Source organism: Rattus rattus, chromosome 6 (genome assembly GCF_011064425.1).
Source record: "Rattus rattus isolate New Zealand chromosome 6, Rrattus_CSIRO_v1, whole genome shotgun sequence".
Lineage (NCBI taxonomy): Eukaryota > Metazoa > Chordata > Mammalia > Rodentia > Muridae > Rattus > Rattus rattus.
The window spans coordinates 59127741-59149632 of NC_046159.1; the positions used below are offsets into that span (position 1 = coordinate 59127741).

A 21892-nucleotide genomic window follows, 5' to 3' on the forward strand; every position below is an offset into this window, starting at 1 on the left:
CTGCCAGACCAGTTTTATATGTTATCGTCTTGCATTTCTTTTATTTCAGGGAAAACTCGATGCCTTGTGGGTTCTGCTGAGAAAAGGGTATGATCGAGTGTCCGTGATGAGGCCACAGCCGGGAGACACGGTAGGATGCGCCAATGGTCACACACACACACACACACACACACACACACACACACACACACCCCTTTCTCACTCTGTTTTAGTAGCACCTGAATAACTACTCATATACAACTCCAGCTATTATTTCCGATGGTGACAAATCAGATAGCAATTTTTAAAATTCTGGTTGTTGTCAGACCTTGCGTTTCAATTTGCTTTTCTGAAAAGAACTTTGTCAGAAATACACTGGTGTTAGCTGCCTGGAACGTGAGATTTTCGGTCTAGGGTGCCATGAGTGGCAGGTCCAGCTAGGCTCTGCTGCAGGCAGACTCCAGAGGGAGGTCTCTGGTCCTCATCCACATAGACCACTGGAGAGACACAGAGCCAGCACCACAGGAGAGGCACGAAGGCAGCAGAGAGCTCCAGGCATCTGCCCACGGGCACTGGACAGCTGGCCAGGACCCTAGGGCCTTCTGCCATCATGGAGGTTAGACCAGGATCTATCAGGTGCTGGCACTGGCTTTGTGGGGGTTACACAGGTGGTGCTACCTAGGAACCAGGAAGCCAGTATCTTCACTGTAAATGGGGACAAGCGGAGGAGGTAAGTGATGTCCCTTCTTAGGAGAGGAGGTTTCTCATCAGCCGATGAGACAGCCAGGCTCAGAACAAAATTCTCCCTCAGCTTCCAGCAACCTGCATCTTCCTCGGGAACCTGATCGATTTACCAAAACACAAAATATAGGTTTCTCATTTAGGAGAGTCTGGCAGACTTGTCATTTCCTTCCTAACTGAAAAAACTTGAGGCAGATCCCCTATCCTCTCTGTTTCATCTGTGTAAATTTGATCGTGATAGCCTTGTCTTGGTATAGCTGGCTACCTTGTCTTCGTTGCTTTGCCTGTTGCCGTGATAAAATCCCAAGAAAAGCAACTGAGTGTTGAGGCTGGAGAGATGGCTCAACGGTTAGAGCTCTCGGGCAGGGAGCCTTCATGGCTGCTCACAGCACCTGTAACAGTGATGCCTTCTTCCAGCCTGCATGGGCACCAGGCACACAAGAGGCACACATGCCTACATTCAGGCAGAACACCCACACATATTGAAATAAATAAACATCAACTTAGGAGGGGAAGGATGTACTCTAACTCACAGTTTGACATTAAAACCCAGCGTGGTAAGAGAGTCCCAGCAGATGGAGGCAGCTGGTCACAGTGTACCCACAGTCCAGAAGCAGAGCTCACCGGCTCCTCTTTGTGCAGAACCCAGAGGGCTGTGCCGCCCGCCCTTAACATGTGTCTTCCCACCTCAACCTACTCAGCATAGTCTTCACAGTGTCTGAGGCTAAGAAACCCCACAGGTGTGCCTGAGGCTAAGAAACCCCCACAGGTTTGCCAGGGGCTAAGAAATTCCCACAGGTGTGAGAAACCCCTCACAGGTGTGCCTGAGGCTAAAAAACCTATCACAGGTGACTGAGAGGTGTCTGAGACTAGGAAACCCCTCACAGGTGTGCCTGAGAAAAAGAATCCCCCCACATACATGTGTGCCTGAGGCCAAGAAAGCCCCACAGGTGTGCCTGAGGCCAAGAAAGCCCCATAGGTGTGCCAGGGGCTAAGAAACCCCCACAGGTGTGCCAGGGGCTAAGAAACCCCACAGGTGTGAGAAACCCCTCACAGGTGTGCCTGAGGCTAAGAAACCCCACAGGTGTGAGAAATCCCTCACAGATGTGCCTGAGGAAAAGAATCACGCCATAGGTGTACCTGAGGCTAAGAAACCCCCACAGGTGTGCCTGAGGCTAAGAAACCCCACAGGTGTGCCTGAGGCTAAGAAACCCCCACAGGTGTGAGAAACCCCTCACAGGTGTGCCTGAGGCTAAAAAAACCTATCACAGGTGACTGAGAGGTGTCTGAGACTAGGAAACCCCTCACAGGTGTGCCTGAGGAAAAGAATCCCCTCACACACATGTGTGCTTGAGGCCAAGAAACCCCCACAGGTGTGCCTGAGGCTAAGAAACCCCACAGGTGTGCCTGAGGCCAAGAAAGCCCCACAGGTGTGCCTGAGGCCAAGAAAGCCCCACAGGTGTGTCTGAGGCTAAGCACCTTCCTCCCAGGTGTGTCTGGGAGAGTTCTAGGACAGAAAGGTCCTCTGTACACATGGCCAGCTGCCTCCTCTGCTTTGTTTTTGCGTAACCTCAGAACATTCACTACAGACCTACAGTGATGACTGTTCGAGATTTATGGGGTTGACCACATTTTCCAAGAACTCGAAGTCACTCTGAGCAGCCATGTGCCTGTGAACAAGAGTCACAGGTTCTGAATTTTCCTCTAAAGCAAAACAAAAACAAAAGTCACCTAATTACAGTCCCTGCCACACTCTGAGCTGTTTCAGAGTGTTGAACTCAGGAGGCCTGGCAGCTCCCCCAGCCCATCAGTGCAAGAGCCATGAAAACTTTAGCCCATTCGCCCGAGCTGACTGACCACACAGGGCAAACATGGCTGCCTCCCAGCCTGCTACCCTCTTTCATTCCATGGTTCCTTGAATCCCACCAGGAAATCCCTAGGTCAGTGTAAAAGAGAACCATCTAGATAGGAAACCAGTGACCCAAGGGATCCTAGCATTTTAAAGTCCATTATGCAGGTGTCCCCTGCTTCCAGGAAACAGCCACTGGGATGCCCTTTCTAAAACAAAGCTTTCAATGTGTTCTTCTTGATGTCTGACTTGCAACAAGTGGGGAAAAAAACCAACATCTTGGGTTGACTGAGGAAAGCCTCCCTTTTTGTTCCATCTGCTTCTGACCAGCTCCAGACGCCGGGCCCATGGGACCAGGTCCCGACCAGTCTAGATCTGGGATCAGGTCCTGATCATGCTAGAGCCTTTGCTGCCTCTGTACCTTCCAATAGTCCTGTTTCTCTGCTTGCAATGCCTCCCTCCCTCTCCACTTCACAAACTTCCGTTAGCTTGGCTTCATGGCCCACCAACTCCATGGCGACCCTGTCAACACAAAAAACTAGGCCCATGGTGACGCCAAAGCAGAACTGCCTGATACTCGTGACAATGACGTATCCCTTGCACACTTTGAAGAATGTCCCCAAGGCTTCTTGCACATATGGGCAAGCCCAGATTTCAGGGACTTTGATACTTTTTCAAGGACAAATGGCTGAAGGAGTTCAGAATGTTTAGCCTTAGGAAAAAAAACCTTAAGGCTTGTGAGAGCTTTTCAGTGTCCATTTCTCAAACTTTGTGTTGTTCCCCACAAGTGGGTTTAATAAACCCATTTCAAGTCCCCTCCCCATATTCAAGCACTTTCCATCCCCTTCAGGGTCTTGGCCTGCAGTTACCTTAAGGAAGACTGTTCTGTCTTTCACTGTGTATTTTTCCTTAGGGATACTTATTCTCAAGTGATTGTTATATTAATATGTCAATATAATTATATTGTAAAACTAGGATATAATGTTCCTTTAGCTAAGTGTCCCTCTCTCCACCAGATCAATTGTATGAAGATACTGAGGCTGTCATGGGCATTTCCGAGTCACAGCCCTAAAAGTTTACATGGATTTGCTTTCCTATCATGGTCTTCAGCAAATCCATGGGACTCAGGAACGTCCACTGCTTGCTATGAGTTCATATGGTGGGACAATTTTGTGGTATTACTTTTCTCTGTCTTCAGAGTGTTTTGATCCACTTTTAAGATTTATTTTATTATTAATCATGTATATTTGAGGGGGGATATCTGTACGTGGGCGGGGGTCCCCAGAGCAGCATCAGATCTCCCAGAGCTGGAGTTACAGAAAGTTGTGAACTGCCTGACGCGGATACTGGGAACTGAACACAGGTCCTCTGCAAACACAAATATTCTTAACCACTGAGCCAGCTCTTTGGCGCTATTGATCCACTTTTCTATCGACTGTTCTAAGGTTGACTTTTCCAAAGATGCTTTCTTAAGTAAGATTAGCTAGGGTTACCATACAGGAAAAATCAAGGCACCTGAGCAGAATTGGTCGTCCATTCCTATGACGGATCAGTAGTTCTCAAACTTGGGCTTCACAGTCACTTTGCAAGCCTAACAGGTTGCCAGGCTGCTCCCCGGAGATTCTAGTTCAGTCACTGTGGGCCAGACCGGGATTAGCATTTCCAAGGTGATTCCACATAGCACTAACGCTGCAGGACTGGGGTCCACACTGAGAGTCAGTGAGATAACCATGCTCAGTGCCCCAGAGCCCCCAAAACCCTGAGAGCTTGATTTTTACAGTGTTTCCATTCATACCTGACTCCTGAGTCATTGCCTCCTGTGTTTCCCTGTGACCTACTGACCCAGTAGGAGAATATCTTATCTAGCTTAATAAGAAATAATAATAAGCCTTGAGCCACTGTCTCTCCAGTTGGAGACGGACCTGTGCCCAGATCGCTAATTTCAAACACATTGTTAGGTAGGAAAGGTTGAGTAACGTGTATATCAGAGTCTGTGGCTCCAGGGCACTAAGGCACGGTCCCAGCCCAGCGATTCTGTTGACTTGCTCTGAGACCTGGGCTCCCTGAGTGGTTCTAACAGGCAGCCAGAGCTGAGAATGAGTGAACCGGTCCCACATAGGTGGCGTCTCTTTTCTTTCTGGAACAATTCCGATACTCCTAGGAGCATCCAGGGCATCCAGAAAGTGGACAAGTCACAGTGTCCTTCGATCTCAATGCCTGTTTCCTCCCAGGAAGAGAGAGTCTAGATTCTGGCTGCTGATGTTGTAGTTGTTTGGGTAAGGGGGATAACCCCCACCTTATGTCTCGGTGGCTTAAAGTCTGCGAATCTTTCCACAGCCTAAGCCTCTCTGTGTCTATCTGCCCCAGCATGAACTCCAGTCCCTCTGTGTTCCTGGATGACCCATGGAGCTAGACCTGTGTTTGTTTTTCCCTTCTTGGTTGCTCCCAGGTCTGGCATCGGGGGCTGGTACATTCCATTACTCTGCACACAACCTACTCCGAGCTTGTTTTGAAGACAGGGAATTCCTTGCAATCAGAAGAGATCCCAGGAAACACACATGTAAATTCATATAAACAATGTCTGCCACTCATCTGAAACCCAGGCCCGGAGATTGAGCAATCGGACCCCAGCTCCAGGACGGTCTTCTACACAGCTGTCTGCAACAGGGACCAAAGCTGGCCATGTGGGCACTGTGTGTTGTCACAGAGAACAGAATGGGCTGAGCAGGTTGTTCCCCGGAGAGTGGCCTCTGCCTGCTCCCGCAGATCCAATGAGTTGCCCGGATCTCCCTGTAGCACGCACAGACGTGGGGATGCCTGCCTGCTTCCATCTCTTGTCTCTTGTCTCTTTTTAATATTATTTCCTTCATTTCTGGTTTCTAATGCTTTTCAGGGCTCCTCTCAATCTTCTGCACTCCCACTTGGGACCCATTTCTGGGATGGGTACTGATGATGCCCAGCAGAGCAGCACTTCATTCTGGCATCTGAAGTTTGGTGTATGGTCACTACTCTCACTAAAAATGGTTACAGAAGCACAAAGCCACTTCATGGTGATATGGGGCACCCGGGACATCCATTCACAGGGCAAAAGCTATAGCAGCTTAGGACAGGGGCTCACCTCTCTACGGGCACAGCTAGAAAGAAGAGGGTCTGAATAATGAATTTGGAGCTTCCAGATTTGACCATCCCCTGGGGAGTGGAGAAAGCACCCTCCTTCCCTCTCTCAGCAGTGAAGCCCCTTCTGTGAGTTGAGCCCCAGGTGCTACTGGGTATTCTGTGACAAGCACTGAATATGGACTGGGGACAAACAGGCAGGTTCCCCGAAGCACAGCCTAGTGTTAAAAGAAAAAAGAAGCTCTGGAACGTGGCTGAAACTCCCATCAAAGCATCTTGTCTGCTGTGGAGTCCAAAGTGGCTGCTTAAAGTGACATCTGAGCTCAGAGGGGGCGTGAGAGAGAGATACTGAGGCAAAGAGTTTCAAATAAGACTTCCCAGAGATGTGGAATGTAAGATAGTGAGGCATGTGGGGTAACGGTCACAGGGCCCCACCCAGGGACAGTGGCAATTCCCCAGTGATGTAAATTACATTCATAATTGTATTTAAGGGAGGGTCATCTCTCTCTGTCACTGTGATATGAGCACAGTGACAGACAGAGATGACCGTAGGAGAACTGATTCTGAATGCAGGAGACACTGACAACTACTGGTTTGGTACCCACCCTATGTGGAAAGCAGGACCAGTGCCCAGGACTCCAGGAGTTGGTCCAAGTGGCAGACATTTGGTGGGGCAGAGTGGGTGTTAGAGCCGAGGGGGTGTTGCCGGTGTGAAAGGCATTTAGCTCAGGAACTTAAGGTTGTGGAGGGGGTGACATGCACACCTCACCCCTGCCCTAACCATGTGGGAAACCAAGCAGAGATGAGGAGAAACGGGTGAAACCTGGAATCCCCAGGGTCAGGCACATCCTTCAATTTGAGTAGAGAAAGGAATGGAGAGGGATTGGGAAAACTAAGGAGGAGGAAGAGCTAGAGAAGTGGTGGCATATAAGACCTATCATCCATCTATCCATCCATCTATCTATCTATCTATCCATCCATCCATCCATCCATCTATCTATCTATCCATCCATCTATCTATCCATCTATCCATCTATCTATCTATCCATCCATCCACTATCCATCCATCCATCCATCTATCTATCTATATCTCTGAAATAATCAATTTTAAAACTTTTTCTGTGAATTATTTTCCTACTTTCAAAGCAGTAATAATGAAAAGAACCCTGCTATCTGGCGTAGTGACGCACACCTTTAATCCCGGCATTTGGAAGGCAGAGGCAGGCAGATCTCAGTCCAGGTCAGTCTAGTATACATAGTAAATATCAGAATAGCCAAAGCTACAGAGTAAGACTCTGTTTAAAAAAAAAAAGCAATAACAAAAGCAAAAAGAATCTTGTCTATGTGGAGGTCAAGTTTTTCTTGCACAATCGGCAACATTGTACTTGCCTGCGACTGCAACTAAACAAAACAGGCACATCCTGAGACTTGGTGGGCGTCTGACACTAGGCTGAGGTACTAACAGATCTGAAACAAAAATTCAATTTGCTGTTGGGTAGCTCTTGACTCTTACAAACTTTTGTGAGAAACGGGTCATTTAAGAAAAAGAAGAAATGCAAATTATGGGAACTGCTCCTAGAGGGCATGATTTATTTTGGCTTGGGATGTCCTCTGGAAGCTAAATTCTCAGGAGTATTGCTTGGGTTCTCACCCTTGGAAAGCTTTCCTTCTGTCTCACTGGATGGGGAGACAAGTACTTAGAATTCTTGGCTTACTTTCCTGAGTTTTTAGAAAGAACAAGATCAAACATTCTCTCCCCAAAGCAAAAAACAGACTGCGCACAAACCCTGCAAAGTTGACTTTTCTTCGGAAAAGTCAAGCCCAGAGTTCACTGTAACGTATTCCATCTTGGGATTTTCTGTGCCAACTTCCTTCCACAGTAGCGAATATCTCTGAATGTGAAGGCTACTGCATGGGAGCCCCCTCACCCCACCCCACCCCGCCTCCTTTTTTCCTTTTTAATCCTCTTATTAAAACTCCCTTTCCCATGCATGCAGATCAATGTTCACGCCCTCCTCTTCCTCCTCTCCCTCCTCCTTCCCCTCCTCCTCCCCTTCCTCCTCCTCCTTATCTCCCCCACCCCCTTCTCCTCCTTCCAGTTCCTCTCAGGACCTCAAGCTCCACACTGACTCATCACCTCAGCAGCTGCTGCAACAACAGAAGGTCAACTTCTAGCTTCAGGTTGCAAACAGCAATCAGGGAGAAGCAAATAACAGAGGAGAATTAAGGAGACCGAGTCAGAAAACTCCCTTCAAATGCTCTGACCTCTATTGGTTTGGTTTGGTTTAGTTTGGTTTGGTTTGGTTTGGTTTGGTTTGGTTTGGTTTGGTTTGGTTTGGTTTGGTTTAGTTTGGTTTGGTTTGGTTTTCCTTCCAATCCAAATCATGCTTGAGAGACATGGGGCTTGACTCTAGGGTTAACATTTCACCCAAGGCCTAGTAATTCTGAAAGTTTGATACTTTGTCCAAACATGTCTGTGTCTAGCAACTTAGTTCCCATGGATCTAACTGACATCTTCAGATGTCACTGTGCTGTCTAGGACCGTGCTATCCTAGAATCACTTGCAGGAAACTCTGGCTTGAAGGTGTTGGGTTTGGATTTAGATGGAAAAACCTCACTTGGGAGTTGGACTTCCTGAACTCTTTGTGAAGCAAACCAGACTACTGTGGACCACCCACACGGCCCATCTTTTCTTCTGTCACCATGACTACTTCACCTCAACCTGACCCTCAGAAGAGATTGGATATCAAACCTTATCTCCAAGACCCTTCATTTTGAAGTAAGGAAGTAGAGAGCTAGAAAGGTGCTAAGAGACCCCCAGTCACCCAGGTACAACATCTCACAGAGTCCCCAAGCCCCCTCATTCCATCCTCTTGCATATAAGAAAGATGGGGCTCAGGTAAGTCCCCTGTAACTGTTCAAACCACAGAAAGGATTTGGTAAAACTGTCACAAATAGAACCCTGTTGCCCTGTACTGCCCAGTCCTTCCGGAATCTTCCCCTAGACTGGGGGAGGAAAGGGCTTGGAGATCAGTGTTCATATACTGAGAAGATAAAAACCCTGACCAGATTTGTAAGACAGAAGGAAGTACTTCCTGTCCTCCTTCCTTCTGGTCCCCTCTCATTTTTATACCCAGTCTAATGTGCCTGTCCTGCCCCAAACTTGGACCTGTTCTTGTTTGCTGTGCTCCCAGGCTACCGTCCTTTTCTCTCCCTGATTCCCACCCCTTCCAGCCCCTCTTTTTTTTTTTTTTTTTTAAATCACCAACACCATCTACAAAAGAGCAAATCTATTCATTCAACAAACAGCTCTCGGGCTCCTCCTTTCTGGCAGGCACCAGGCCAAACAGATGGATCAGCTGAGGCTGCCTTGTGCAGTGTACAGTAGAATTGTGGGAAAGTTCACAGAAGCACAGTTCCAAGTGGTAAATAGTGTGTAAGGGGGAGTTTGGGGTTCTCTGAGAGTATAGAAGAAGGAGATTTAACCCAAGTCACTGGGGCTCAGGGAAGAGTTTGAAAGAGGCAGGCCCATCTGGCTGGAACAGGAAGGATGAAGTTGCACTGAAGGGAGGGCTGGCCTTGTGGCTGGAGAGAACAGCATGTGTGGGGGTCCATGTAGGGAAGGAGCTAAAAAATGTGTCACTGAAGGGGAAGAGAGCAGCCACACTCTACCACCCTTACCTCTTCAGATCCTTCAGGGACTCCATGGAACTCCCTCCTCCAGGACCCAGTCCTACTTTCTGCTCACAGAGGGCTCTTTCTGCCCCCTGTACTTAGGGTTAGGGTTAACAACACTGGCTCTCCCTCCCTGAACAAGCTGAAAGCCATCAGAAGGAAGAGACTGCAGCCCATTTTTCCTTTTCACTTAGCCCACACTACACAGTGGAAATAGCTCACGCCATTCCCTGTCAAGAAGAAGGCTTTGTAACGCCCCCTTTTATAAGCTCCTGCATTTGGTAACAAGCCAAGCAGAGACTCTCACAAGGTCCCCTGGAGCAGCAAGCTCCAAGTGAGAGGTTATTAAGACACCGAATGTTCCTTCTGACCACTATGGACAATTTTGTTAGTGTAGATATTCATACGACTTTTTAAAAGTTTGTTGCCCCTCCCCCTTAATCTTGTAACATTTAGTGCCTTTCCTCTTCTGGCCCATCCTCTAAGGACAAAGTCACATTCAGAGCCTGCCAGTGATGAGAGTTAGCCTTGGGGTCCGCTCCTCTGGACTTCAGCACCCAGTCTGTTTCTGACTTTCCCCCAGCATCTGGGCTGAGCTGGCCCCTGGGTGGTGTGGCTCCAGCCGCTGCACCAGCCATTGGTTTTACTCCCTGACTCTGAGCTCCATCCTGCAAGCAGCTCTATGAGTGTGACTGCTGTGTGAGTTTTACCACTTATCCTCCCAGTGGGACACTGTAAATGTCGGTCTGGAAAGACAGCCTAGTGGTGTCCCTCTTGCCATGGACCAGATGGCAGGTCCACAGGAGTTATCCTGTGCAGGGCAAGCAGTGGCTCCCTTTTCTCCTCCCGTTTGGGAAGCAGTTCTGCTCAGCCTAGATTAGGGTTCTCAGGTGTGGGAATGGGGAGAAAATGGAAATCATCAACCACCCCAGGGCTTAGGGAGCTGGCGATGCAATACCCATCATGCTTTGACCTTCACCCAATCCAAAGTAACTTCAGAACCAAGGCCACTTTTTATGCTTTCAAACAATAAGCACAGTCCCAAAAGCAGCACACACACACACACACACACACACACACACACACACACACACACACACACAAGAGCCCCCAGAACCTAAGGTCTTCACTGTGCTGTAGGTGGCCTCACCTGATTTGTACTGGACACACACACACCTCACTGGGTGTGTTGCAAATGAACTTAGTAATGTTTCAAAACAATCTCCTGGCAAAAACAGGGCCTTGCATGTGATTGGCATCTCGCCAGCGTCCCACACAGGCCACTAGGGTGCAGCATGGAGGTTTTTAGAAGAGCCAGGTTGCCCATGTAGTCTCACCAGAAACATGGCTGACAGGCGAATGCTTTGGCCATTCAAGTGCTGCCAGCAGCAGGCTGAAGGCCCTGTGCTCGCCCTGGCTGTGTCCAAGAGTAGGCTGCTAATAGATTTATGAGCCCGAGGAGGACCGGCGTTTTGTACTTAATACCAGAGCAAATTCTCTTGTTCTCTGCAGCCCATTCCTTTGACAGCATGTTCCGTTCTCATCCATTTCCAAGTTTGATTTTGTTTCAATGGCAACAGTTTGACTATTGAAGTCCTTGGGCTTTGTAAACCATTGGCAAGAAAGTTGTTTCTCCGTGGATAAATAGCTTCTAGTAAATCTCTCCAGAGATACCGAGAGGCCGCAGGAAGAAAACAGTGTTCCGTGGCACATGAATAATCTCCTGCTTATTGGTTCCAGAAGTTGGGCACATAGGTAGGTGAGTTGGTCGAATCGTGTGGCCAGAGCGATGGCTCAGAGGTAAAGAAAACTCACTGCTCTTGCAGAGGACCAGAGTCCAATCCCCAGAACCCATGGCAGGCTGTTCATAGGCACCGAGACCCCTGCCTTCAGCACGCACCCGCTCACACGGCTACACACACAAACACACAAACGTTCACACACATATACACATAATGGAGGTCTTTACGTTAAGATAAGAATTGCTAGCGATTTCTCTTTACACGTCCACGAGTAGCAAGAGATGACTGTGGACCCTGAACACCTCAAAAGTACAGCCAAACTGTCCACCCAGGCAGCACCTACCCCTTGTAAGAACTTAAATGTGGCCGTTGGGTCCGAGGTAACATGTGCTGTGGATTATCAGAGATAGATATCGGGTGGCACTAATGGATTTGGTACAGTATTATTTAAGTGAGTTTTGCTCATTCCCTTTACGTTTTACCAATGTAACTATGACCACACTGGAAGCCGGCCCTGTGGCCACATTATATCTCCATTGGATGACCTAGGTCTAGACAGCCTAGGTGACATGGCAGACTTTGAGTCCCTCCACTGTGTATCCTTTGTGGACACAAGGAGAATTCCGGAAGTACAGTCTTCCTTTCCCAGATTCCTGCTGGGTCAGCTGTGACTTTGGTTTTTCTGGGTCAGTTCCTACCCCATGCTTAGTCCCTTCCACACTATCATTACAGAGAGGAATGTGCTTATAGCACATTAAACCGTGCTCTACGTATCCATGTCTTTACTAGAGCCTGCGCTCTATTTTATCTTTGAATTTTTCTTTCCTGGAAAGCAAGTATCCTCACCTTACCAAAAGGAAATCCTTGTGAGTTGTCACAGGAGTAGTGTTTGTCTGGGACCATGGGTGGTGGTTCTTCAATACCTCACGTCTCTCTCTGTGATGTAGTCACTCTCATCCCCATCTTATAGGTGAGGAAATTTGCTCTGTAGAAGGTTCCAGAATGTGTGCCTATGACAGATCAAAGGAAGGACTAGTGTTTACTCCTTCAATCTGCTTTTTATAACAGTGCTTGGCACTGCTGAGAGCTGTGATCCTTCCATGAAGAGCACATAGGTTCACAGCACCCAACAGCTAGGTGCTGTATGAAGAATTAGACTAGTGGTGGACAGGGAGACAGTGGACACCTATCCCCTGTGGTCAGAGGAGCCCTCAGGAAAGAGGGAACATGAAAGACGAGCTCTGTCTCACAGAAGAGAACTGACCACGTCAAGATCAGAGCTTTCAAGGGTGGAAAGAATTTGGCTTCCTGAGAAATGCAAGGGTGGTGGAGCAAGGGAAGCGTGGGACAGAGAGGAAGGCGGGGGCCAGGGTGGGCGGGGCTCCCGAGCCAGGACAATCCGTGTAGTGGCTGCTTCTCTGTGGCACATGAGCGCTTCTAGAATGGAGGGCTAGCTGAAATGAAATTTAACCCTAGTTCTGCAAAGACTTCCCTGAATGTTGGCAAAGGGGAAAACCAATTACAAGGAGACCTGAGTGGAAGCCAGGTGACCAGCAAAAAGGGGGCAGGGACAGATGGATTCTGAAAGTGCTGGGAAGAGGCTGACTGACGGGTGGCTGACCCCTCTTCACTCCTGAATGTCTCTTCAGCCTTTCCTGCAGTGTCTTTCCCCAGACATTCAGTCCTGGGTCATCTAACCACACCAGGATAGGAACTCGTGAAAGCAGGAGCCTGGGACCAGGTTGAAGGTTTGCTGCAGCCTTTCTGTTTCGCTTTGTGAACTCACCGTCCTGTGGCTTCTGAGCTCTTAACTGACTTTGAGAAAGATGTCTGTAATAAAACCTGAGATGTTGGGGTTGGAGATTTAGCTCAGTGGTAGAGCGCTTGCCTAGGAAGCGCAAGGCCCTGGGTTCGGTCCCCAGCTCCAAAAAAGAGAACCAAAAAAAAAAAAAAAAAACCTGAGATGTTTGTACCCAAAATCATCTCCACAGAGAGCAAAGCAAAGGGTCTCTGTACTTCTGTCCTCGTTATTTTACAGGCAGGAAGGTGGGCTGTTTGTCCGGTTGCCCTCCTTCCCAGCTCCCGTATGAAAACCAAAGCTTCCGTGTCTCATAGGCTGGGTATCACAGTCACCGCACACCCCCCAGGCACACGAGCAGAGGACGTGGGGGAGAACTGTCTTTAAGAACCAGACATTGTGTCATAAAATGGTCACTTAGCACTTACAGTAAGATGAGGAGAGAGAGGCTGGGGAGACGGCTCAGTAGTTAACAGCACCGGTGCTCCCAGCAAGGACCCTGGATCAGTTCCCAGCGTCCACATGGAGGTGCACAGCCATCTCTAACTCCACTTCCAGGGGCTCTGATGCCCTCTTCTGGCCTCCACGGGCACCAGGTATGGTGCACATACATACGTTTGGGCAAACACTCATGCATATAGAATAAATCTTTCTTTTCTTTTTGGAAAGATGAGGACAAAGCTGTCCCATGAGTGGAGGAAAAGCTAAGGTCAGAGCAAAGCTGAAGGGGTTATTGAGAGAAGGATTGGCTCAGGCCTTCCCTTGGAGGCATGTGCTCAGGCTTTGGCTAAACCGAGGAAGCAGGGAGGGTCAGCTCAGAAGGCTGCCAGGCAGTGGAGGCTGTGTGCACTACATATGCACTTGCAGCCCCTCCTTGGGCCAGCTCGAACAATCACTTGGTGTGCGCTCTGAGCTCCAGTAACACCCATGGGCTGTAGATGAGCTCAGGGGGAAGGCATGAGGGCTCACCCTGCCGCACGCAGCCAACACAGCCAGGCTCTTCCTGGAACCCAGAAAGGATGAGCCGTGGCCGCAGGTGTGAGGCGCATCTGTGTCCACTCCACGCCCTCTTCTCTCAGACCCTCGGGAGCCCCTACTCAGATCAGTGAACTTCGCTCACTCCCTCAGAGGCCATCTCTGGCTCCCACGTCTGCCCACACAAGGTGTTTTCTTGAACACCTGCTTTGCAGTTGCCCGTAGGTGTCAAATAAATTTGAGAGATGCTGCATTTAATAGAGTAATTACCTTCCCCACCCCTCAAAATGCTTTAATAAAGCTGCCGTGCACTGGAATCTTTGAGGAAAATCAATTACTCCCTGTTTCCTAAGCAGGGACATTTCTGTTCTCATAAAGCATCACTTGGCAGGCACTCTGACAATTGCTAGGCTCCATAACCCATCAGCTTGGCTCTGGGGAGACTGCCCCTATGGCCCTTCTTCAGCCTATAGACCCATGGACTCCTGCTCCACTCCTGCCGAAACTCACCGGGGTCCCTCCTTCCCACAAAAGTTTTCTGGCCTGGCCTCAGAGCTGGAGATGTCGGTGCCTAAGAACCACCCTCACATTGCTTCAGGTTACACTTGCTTAGGGTTAGCCGAGGTTTCTACCCTTTCTGTCTCTGATGCCTGGAAAACGGCATCATCCAGGAAGCTCTTTGTTAAGGCAGAGAAAGGGGTAAGTGGGGAAGAAGGAGGGAGGAAGAGGGAAAGAAAATACATGAGACGAGAGGAGATTCACCAGGACCTTAAAACAACAAACGCTGGCCCAGTGTAGCTGAGAGGCAGAGCTGGGGAGAGCAGGTTTCACTGCTTTGTGAAAGAAAAGGCCCGTGAGGTTCTCTTCACAGACCCAGCCAGTTCCATTGCCCAGAGCAGAGCTGGACTCATGCCCTGGTGTACTGATGGCAGGAATCACGTGTAGAATCCCTGCTCTAAGGGGTCGGCATGCTAAGACCGTGACCCTCAATGCAATCCCTGCTTTTTAGTGAATATATGAATATTGTACCAGTATGAGAATAGCCCAAGTATCGATGTTTGAAGCAGTATAATATACAGTCTACAGTGGTACTAAATGTTAGCATTAATTGCCTGAGGAATACAAAGAAATCAACTGAGAGCTGCTACAGCCAAAGGCTGAGAAGCCTAGGTCTGATCTGCCTTTCTCAGAGCCGAGGCCCATAGCTGTTTGGGCCAGAGTGCGCCTACGTGGCTGCCTGGAGCTCTGCCTCTCAGGGCTGGCTGGGCAGTCCGCAGCCTCCTCCTCAGCCAGATGGCCAGCTGCCGGAGATGGAGGCACAAGAAATGTTCCCACAGCAGCTTCACGCTTCTAAGGCTCACAGAAATGGCATCCCTTTCAAGAAGCCTTGTTTCCTGGGACCAGACTTTTATTCCTGTTCACTTACTTTTTTTTGAAGTGCAAACAAAATGCTTGTTGTCAACAAGACCAAACAGGCATCCCAGACAGGACCTCTGCTTTGGGCAAGGTCGGTCGGCTTCTGCTGACTGTTACCTTCTGCACAGCCAGTACCCTGCCAGGCCTCCACCCTGGAAAAGCTAGTCCTATGGAAGGAAGCACAACCTGGGTGGGTCCCTGACTCCTTTCTCCAGCACTCCATTAAATGCCCAGACGCATTTCTTTCATGCATATGCATAAAGTCCGTTCCAGGGCATCACTGCAACACCTACTCTTCATGGAAAGGGCTTCGGTGCCAGAGCACCCAGTTGCTAACCCACACTCCCTATAAGTTTTACAAGCAGCAATCGAGAAGCCACAGCTGAGGTGCGAGCAGTGAGTAGCACTGAAGGCCAGGACAGGGCATGAAGAAAGGACAACTGAATTCCAACTGTCCTTGCTCATCCCCAGAGGAGCCTGCAATTACGTGTGCTTGCTGGCCTGGGACATAGATCAGTGGGTGAAGTGCTTGCTGTACAGGCATGAGGACCTGAGTCCTCCGCACTCACATGGAAAGCCACACCAGGTGGCATCTGTTGCCATAGCACCGGAGGGGGTGGGGACAGGAGGCTCCCCAGAGCCCACTAGCCAGTCAAGGGAGCCAAATTGGTGAGTTCTGGGCTCAGTGAAAAACTATCTCAAAAATAAGGTGCAAAGCATGGAGGATCTCTGGTCTTCATAGGCATGTGCACATGTGTGCATTTATAGTCATAGATGCATACACACACACACACACACACACACACACACACACACTCAATGTTAATTTGTGGGACAAACAAAAATATAACCTTAGTTTTGTTCCTGCATGATACACTAAGCTCACCAGGACAGGTTTTTCTCCCGGTTATAAGCAAGATCAGCTCAAGCATAGTACTACATACTTGCAGGACCACGGCTAAAAGCAGTGTGTATTCGGTTGCTAGAGAAAAAAAGCCTCAACCTAGACGCAGGGTTAAATCCCCACACCTCTGCCAGCGGGATAGATGACCGTGTGAAGGAAGGCAGGTTGCCTCTCCTAGCCTGTCCGTGCTCTGCCACTGTCTGATGTGTGAGCCCAGCTCCCCTTGCTTCTGGCCGGATAGGTCGATGGAAGGCCCTTAGCAGCTAGCAGAACTTCGGTCCTACTACAGTCAATGCTGCTCCTTTTCCTGTGTTCTTCAGAGCTCTGAGAGCCTTCTGCATACGGAGATCCCTGGGCTTGGCCAGGCTCCGCCCAGTGTTGCTCATGGCCACTTCCATAGCCTCTGGGACCAGGAGTTACCACTTGCTTCTTGCTCCTGCTCTACTAATGGCCTCCTGGACAGACCCACACTGCCACATGGGTCCACAGGCGTCGCTTATCAACCTTGACCCTGTCCCCACTGACTACCTCGCCTTCTCAGACAGAAGAAATCTGCGCCCACCCCTCAGGGGACTCATTTCCAAGTGCTCCAAGTCGCTGGATAGGGACTGCCCCTCTAGTTGAGGTGAAGTCTGTGGAGATCTTCCCTGTACTCCTGAAGGAAGGCTCACTGCTGATGCATTGTTGTCTCTGCAGACCCCACCCACCCCCAACACACACACTTCAACAGCCTTTACCTAGAGAGGGAGGCCAAGCATCATGGGGCAGTAGCCAGCTGCTCGGTTCAGCATCACTTTAGTGCCTCCTTCGCCCTGGAGCCCAGCCAAAACATCCACTTTAACATTCATGACACCCATCTCAGACTTTAGTTATTCACATTTAAATAGAAGCTTCGTGGGGGCTTGGCTGCAACCTATTCACTCCACATTCCAGCATTCGGTAGGCACTCCCTGCGTAGTCACTGGAACGGTGAATTAGCAGTAACTAGAGAGCCCCCATGTCCTCAACCTACAAGCGTTAGACAAAGGAACCAAAACTCCCTGCCCTGGAGTTGAGAACCGAATCCTTGCTAGGCAAGCGCTCTACCACTGAGCTGAATTCTCAACCTCCGAAATGATTTTTATTCAACATCTGCTGCACCTCTCGACTCTGCTAGAGTGCTGGCCACAGGAAGTACTTAAAAAAAAATGACTGTGAATAAAATAAGGAGCCTAGGCAAGGGGCCGTAGTGTGCTTGCACACATGTGTGCTTTCACATAACCGGGATGGCCTTCTGATCCTCATCCCCATCTCCTGTGTGGGGTACATGCCATCACATCTCTTTCATGAGGGACTAGAGCTGGAACCTCAGGCTTTGTGCTTGCTAAGCCAGCGCTCTGCACCTGAGCCACATCTCCAGCCCAAGCACAGGGCTGACACCATAGCATCTCTCCTGTCCTTCCTCCAAACCTGCCCTTGGCCACATTGTTTAAAAGGGCCAATCACAACTCCTCTCTGCTAGGTGAGTCTTTCTTGACAAAGCAGATCTCTCCAACCAGTACAAGGCGGCCATCAGCCACTGCTCTGGACACAAGAAAGGGCCAAGAAGCCTGACATCAACAGCCTGCAAGGTCCGAGAAAGGAGACAGTGGGCAAGGGAGTGAGCAAGGGAGTGGGCACTCTGAGAGGTTGGCAAGAAGGTAAAGAGAAAGGTAAAGCCAATATGTTTTAAGAGCTTCCTGTTAACACTTCATTCTCCCATACGACTGTTAAGAATCAGTTGATTTTTAGAGCTAGAAGGAATCATAAATATTATCAGATCCTGTGGTTTTTCAAACAGATCTGAGCCAAAGAGAAAGCTGCTTATTTAAATGAATCTTTACCAGGCTGCCAGTAAAACATAACAAGTAAATGATGTTCATCTGGTTCTAAGCAGAAAAGAACACACACATATGCATATAATTACATGTATATAAACACATGCATATACATCTTATCTATGCAAATACATACCTACACATAAACATACATAGTATATACATACAAACATTCACATAGTCAATGTCTACCATAAACATACATAGTATATACAAACATTCACATTTCATATATACATATGAAAACATATATGCCAACAAATATAGACACAGTTTTCCCACAGTCAATGTCTACCATAAACATACATAGTATATACATACATACATTCACATTTCATATATACATATGAAAACATATATGCCAACAAATATAGACACAGTTTTCCCACAGTCAATGTCTACCATAAACATACATAATATATACATACATACATTCACATTTCATATATACATATGAAAACATATATGCCAACAAATATAGACACAGTTTTCCCACAGGGTTCCTGTGTGTTCATGAAACAGTGCAGCCAGACACTGTGAGTAAAGGCCTTGAGCAGCCTCAACCATCACCATGATCAAGGGATACCCAGAGGTCAGAGAAAATGAGCAAACAGTAGATGGGAAGTCTCCCTTGATCACAGAGTTGACCGTCCCTCTACTTCCCAAAGGATCTATTCTATCCTGCACACATTTGAGGAATCAAAGAAAGAGAGCCCTTTCACAGGACCTCTAAGTACTGTAGAGTTAATGCCACGAACGACTGTTTACCCAGGGCTCAGCGAACACATGCGCACTGTCACCGCTTGCTCTTACATTAGCCAACACTGCAGCTGTTACAGTCCTCAGAGCCATGTAAACTGCGGCTAATTGTGCAGCCCGGTCATTGTCCTAACTTTCAGTGTGCTTTGTGACAGGGGAAGTGATTTGCTGAGGCACAGATAAACTACATCTGTCAGCCAGTCTGGGAATCCAGTGAGATCTGCAGGGAGAGAGAGAGAGAAAAAGAGAGGTTTGGCACAGTTTGCTCTCTGCAAACTTTTGCTCGGAGGCGACCACGGCTTCCTGTCTTTGGGACTTAGAAGCCATCTGTTTAATAATGTGTCTAGGCGCTTGCCAAGGACTTCAGTCAACAGTTCCCACCAAAACTGCTTAAGGTTTCAGGACCTCCTGCCCTGGCTGCTGGGCAGTGTCCAGGTCACAGATGTGACTTCTTCATCTCTGTCCCTCTAGGTTGTATCAGAGAGATGGGCTACTGTCCCATAGACAGTTCTGTCCCGTGTAATTATTTCTGTATTGGCAACAGTCGGAGCTCAGGGTGGCTCAAGAACAGACTTCACAATCGAGCCAGCCTCCTCACTCACGCCATTACCTAATTACCTCTCTGATCCTGAGTGATGAGCTCATGGGAGAATGCTGAGGACTCGGCACTGTTCTGTACGCGGTGTCTGGTGCATATTTGCGTGGCTGTTACTGTAAGGAAGTGACCTCATGCATCAGTTGGAGAAGACAGAGCAGGCGTGGATGGAGGCCCATGTGTAAGGGGGACATTTCTGGGTACACAATTGGGTTACTTTTCTAGATCCTGCGATGCGTGCAGAAAAGACTCTCTCTTAGACAGCTTGGGTTCTCATAGAAAAGAAATCTTGAGAGGTTATCTGTCTCCAGGACTGTGAATCTGCAGCCCCAGGTCAAATACAGGTCTTAGAGGACAACCCCTGCTGGTTCCCGGAGGAACACACCTTTCCAAAGGCCCACAGGGTGCCTCATGGGCAGAGGCTTCCAGACAGCTCCTGGCCCTGAGGGAACTCACCAGGGGAGTTGGGTATTCCCTGAGGTCTCTTGTCTCAGAGAGATAGAAGCAGAGATAGAGGCTGCTCCACAGACTATAGACCCACCATGGTAAAGACAGCCCTGTGTGAGCAGTGTGGAGACGCCATCCCACGCCTTTCTCTTGTGGTGGACTTTAGACTGGGCCAGTGTCTAGAGTCACTTCGGTGTTTTGTTTTGTTTTGTTTTGAGTTCTGGAGTGAGGGATTGCCTGGGAGTTCTTTTATTTTTCACATTCATACAGGTGGAGGTTGGGAATCCTTTATGTCAGAAGGGAAATGCCACTATTCATCCTCTGACAGCAACCATTCCAGTGTCCCATGGCTTCAGACCATCAGAGAAAACTCTGGAGAACTTAGCTCCCCTGGCTAGGGAGTGACCTGCGTGGGTTTGGCCGGTTGCTTAAGTACCTACTCCTGGCAGGATGAGTTGGGCCTGACCCAGAAGGGTGCCACTCCCTGCTCTAACCCTGACCTACTTTCAGCAAGAGTCTGGAGTCACACTGAGACCGAAATCCCAACAGCCAGGAAGCCAGCTTCAGAGGTGAAAGCCACAGAGCATCTGGCCTCTGTAGCTCATTAATAAAGACTCGAAGACACCCGCAGCCTGTTCAGTCTCCCTCCCCACCTACACTTCTAATTGGGGTGGGGCTCTCAAGGCAGGAGCAGTGTAATAAATAGCGCCAAAGGCTGGAAGGCCCTGGTCCAGTTAAAACAAGCCAGGAGCCTTAATAGCCACTCTGTTTTGACACCAGAAAGCCTTTCTCAGGTCTCCTCATGCTGTGGTTCAGACACTGTGAGTAAATATGAACACACTCACATCGCCTGCACTCAACAAATAGTAAGCCACCGCAGCACGACCGCCTGACCGGCCATGGTAGGCACCTCTCCCAGCAGCCTTTGATGGGAGGAACCCGATCCTTACCAGGTCCTGGCAATCCTGTCATTGATTCTCATTCAGGACATAAATGATAATGATGGGCCAGGAGCCCTTGGCATGACTAGAAGGACTTCTTTGGATCTATGCAGCCTCCTAGGAGGAAAGCTCGTCCAGGGAGCCTACCATAAAGAAAATATCAAGGGGCTGGAGAGACAGGAGAGCACTTGCTGTTCTTACAGAAGACCCAGGTTCAGTTCCTGGCACCTACAGGGTGGCACACAACTACCTGAGCTCCAGTTCCAGGGGACCCAATGCCCTCTTCTGAACTCTGATGGTACAGGACACACGGGATGCATGTACATACATACAGAGATACGTTGTTTAAAGATACTAACACACATGCATACACACGATCATGTGTACACTTGCACACACACAAGCATGTGCACACTTATGCACGCACGCACACACGCACACATGAAGAAACTGAAGCACCTCTTCCCCTTAACCAGCTGGCTAAGAGAAGATCTTTCCTCGATGGGACTTTCTTCTCCCATTTCTGTGTAGTCACTGGTGCTTCACCATGAGCCCAGGGTGGTGACAGCCTCTTGTTTGGATGACATCTTCCTAATTCTGAGGACCAGACTCTTACACACTCTGACCATGGTACAGGTTAAGCCTTTGACAATGGCCTTTAGCAAGCAGTCTAGACCAGGCCTGTGCTCTGGTCACTGTTCTGAAAGGTTTCGTACTTTTTCCAAAGCTCACTTGACAGAGCGCCCACGGAGCATGGCCCTGGCTCCCTGCAGGGTGTCCTGAGATGGCCCCGGCTGTATACGGTAGTCAGATCACTTAGCTGCTCTGAGTGTAGGCCGTGACAGGACGCAGGTTCAGCGTTGGCTCACGAGTACTTCACGGATCCTCTTTACTTACATGCCAGAGCTGGCTTTTCTTCCCAGCAACTGTTGTGTTAACAAAGCCTCTTATTCCAGCCCCCACCGTGTGCCATGCTCCCATGTGGCCCGCACCCTATAGTCAAGTGTCATCGACATGGGAGTTCAAAGCCAGCCCTGCTTGCAGCCGAGGCCAGAGTTGCCAAGACAGGTGGAACCTCACCACAGACTCCACTACAGGATT

At 49.0% G+C, this 21892-nt stretch overlaps 1 protein-coding gene across 1 annotated transcript in view; it reads left to right on the forward strand.

The window, feature by feature from the left end:
* The window catches only part of Antxr1 (ANTXR cell adhesion molecule 1), a 194949-nt gene that overhangs the window by 144710 nt on the left and 28347 nt on the right, over positions 1-21892 (forward strand). Inside the window, exon 17 of the mRNA XM_032906154.1 lies at positions 50-130. Within this exon, the coding sequence (XP_032762045.1) occupies positions 50-130 (81 nt within the window). The remainder of the gene's footprint in view (positions 1-49; positions 131-21892) is intronic.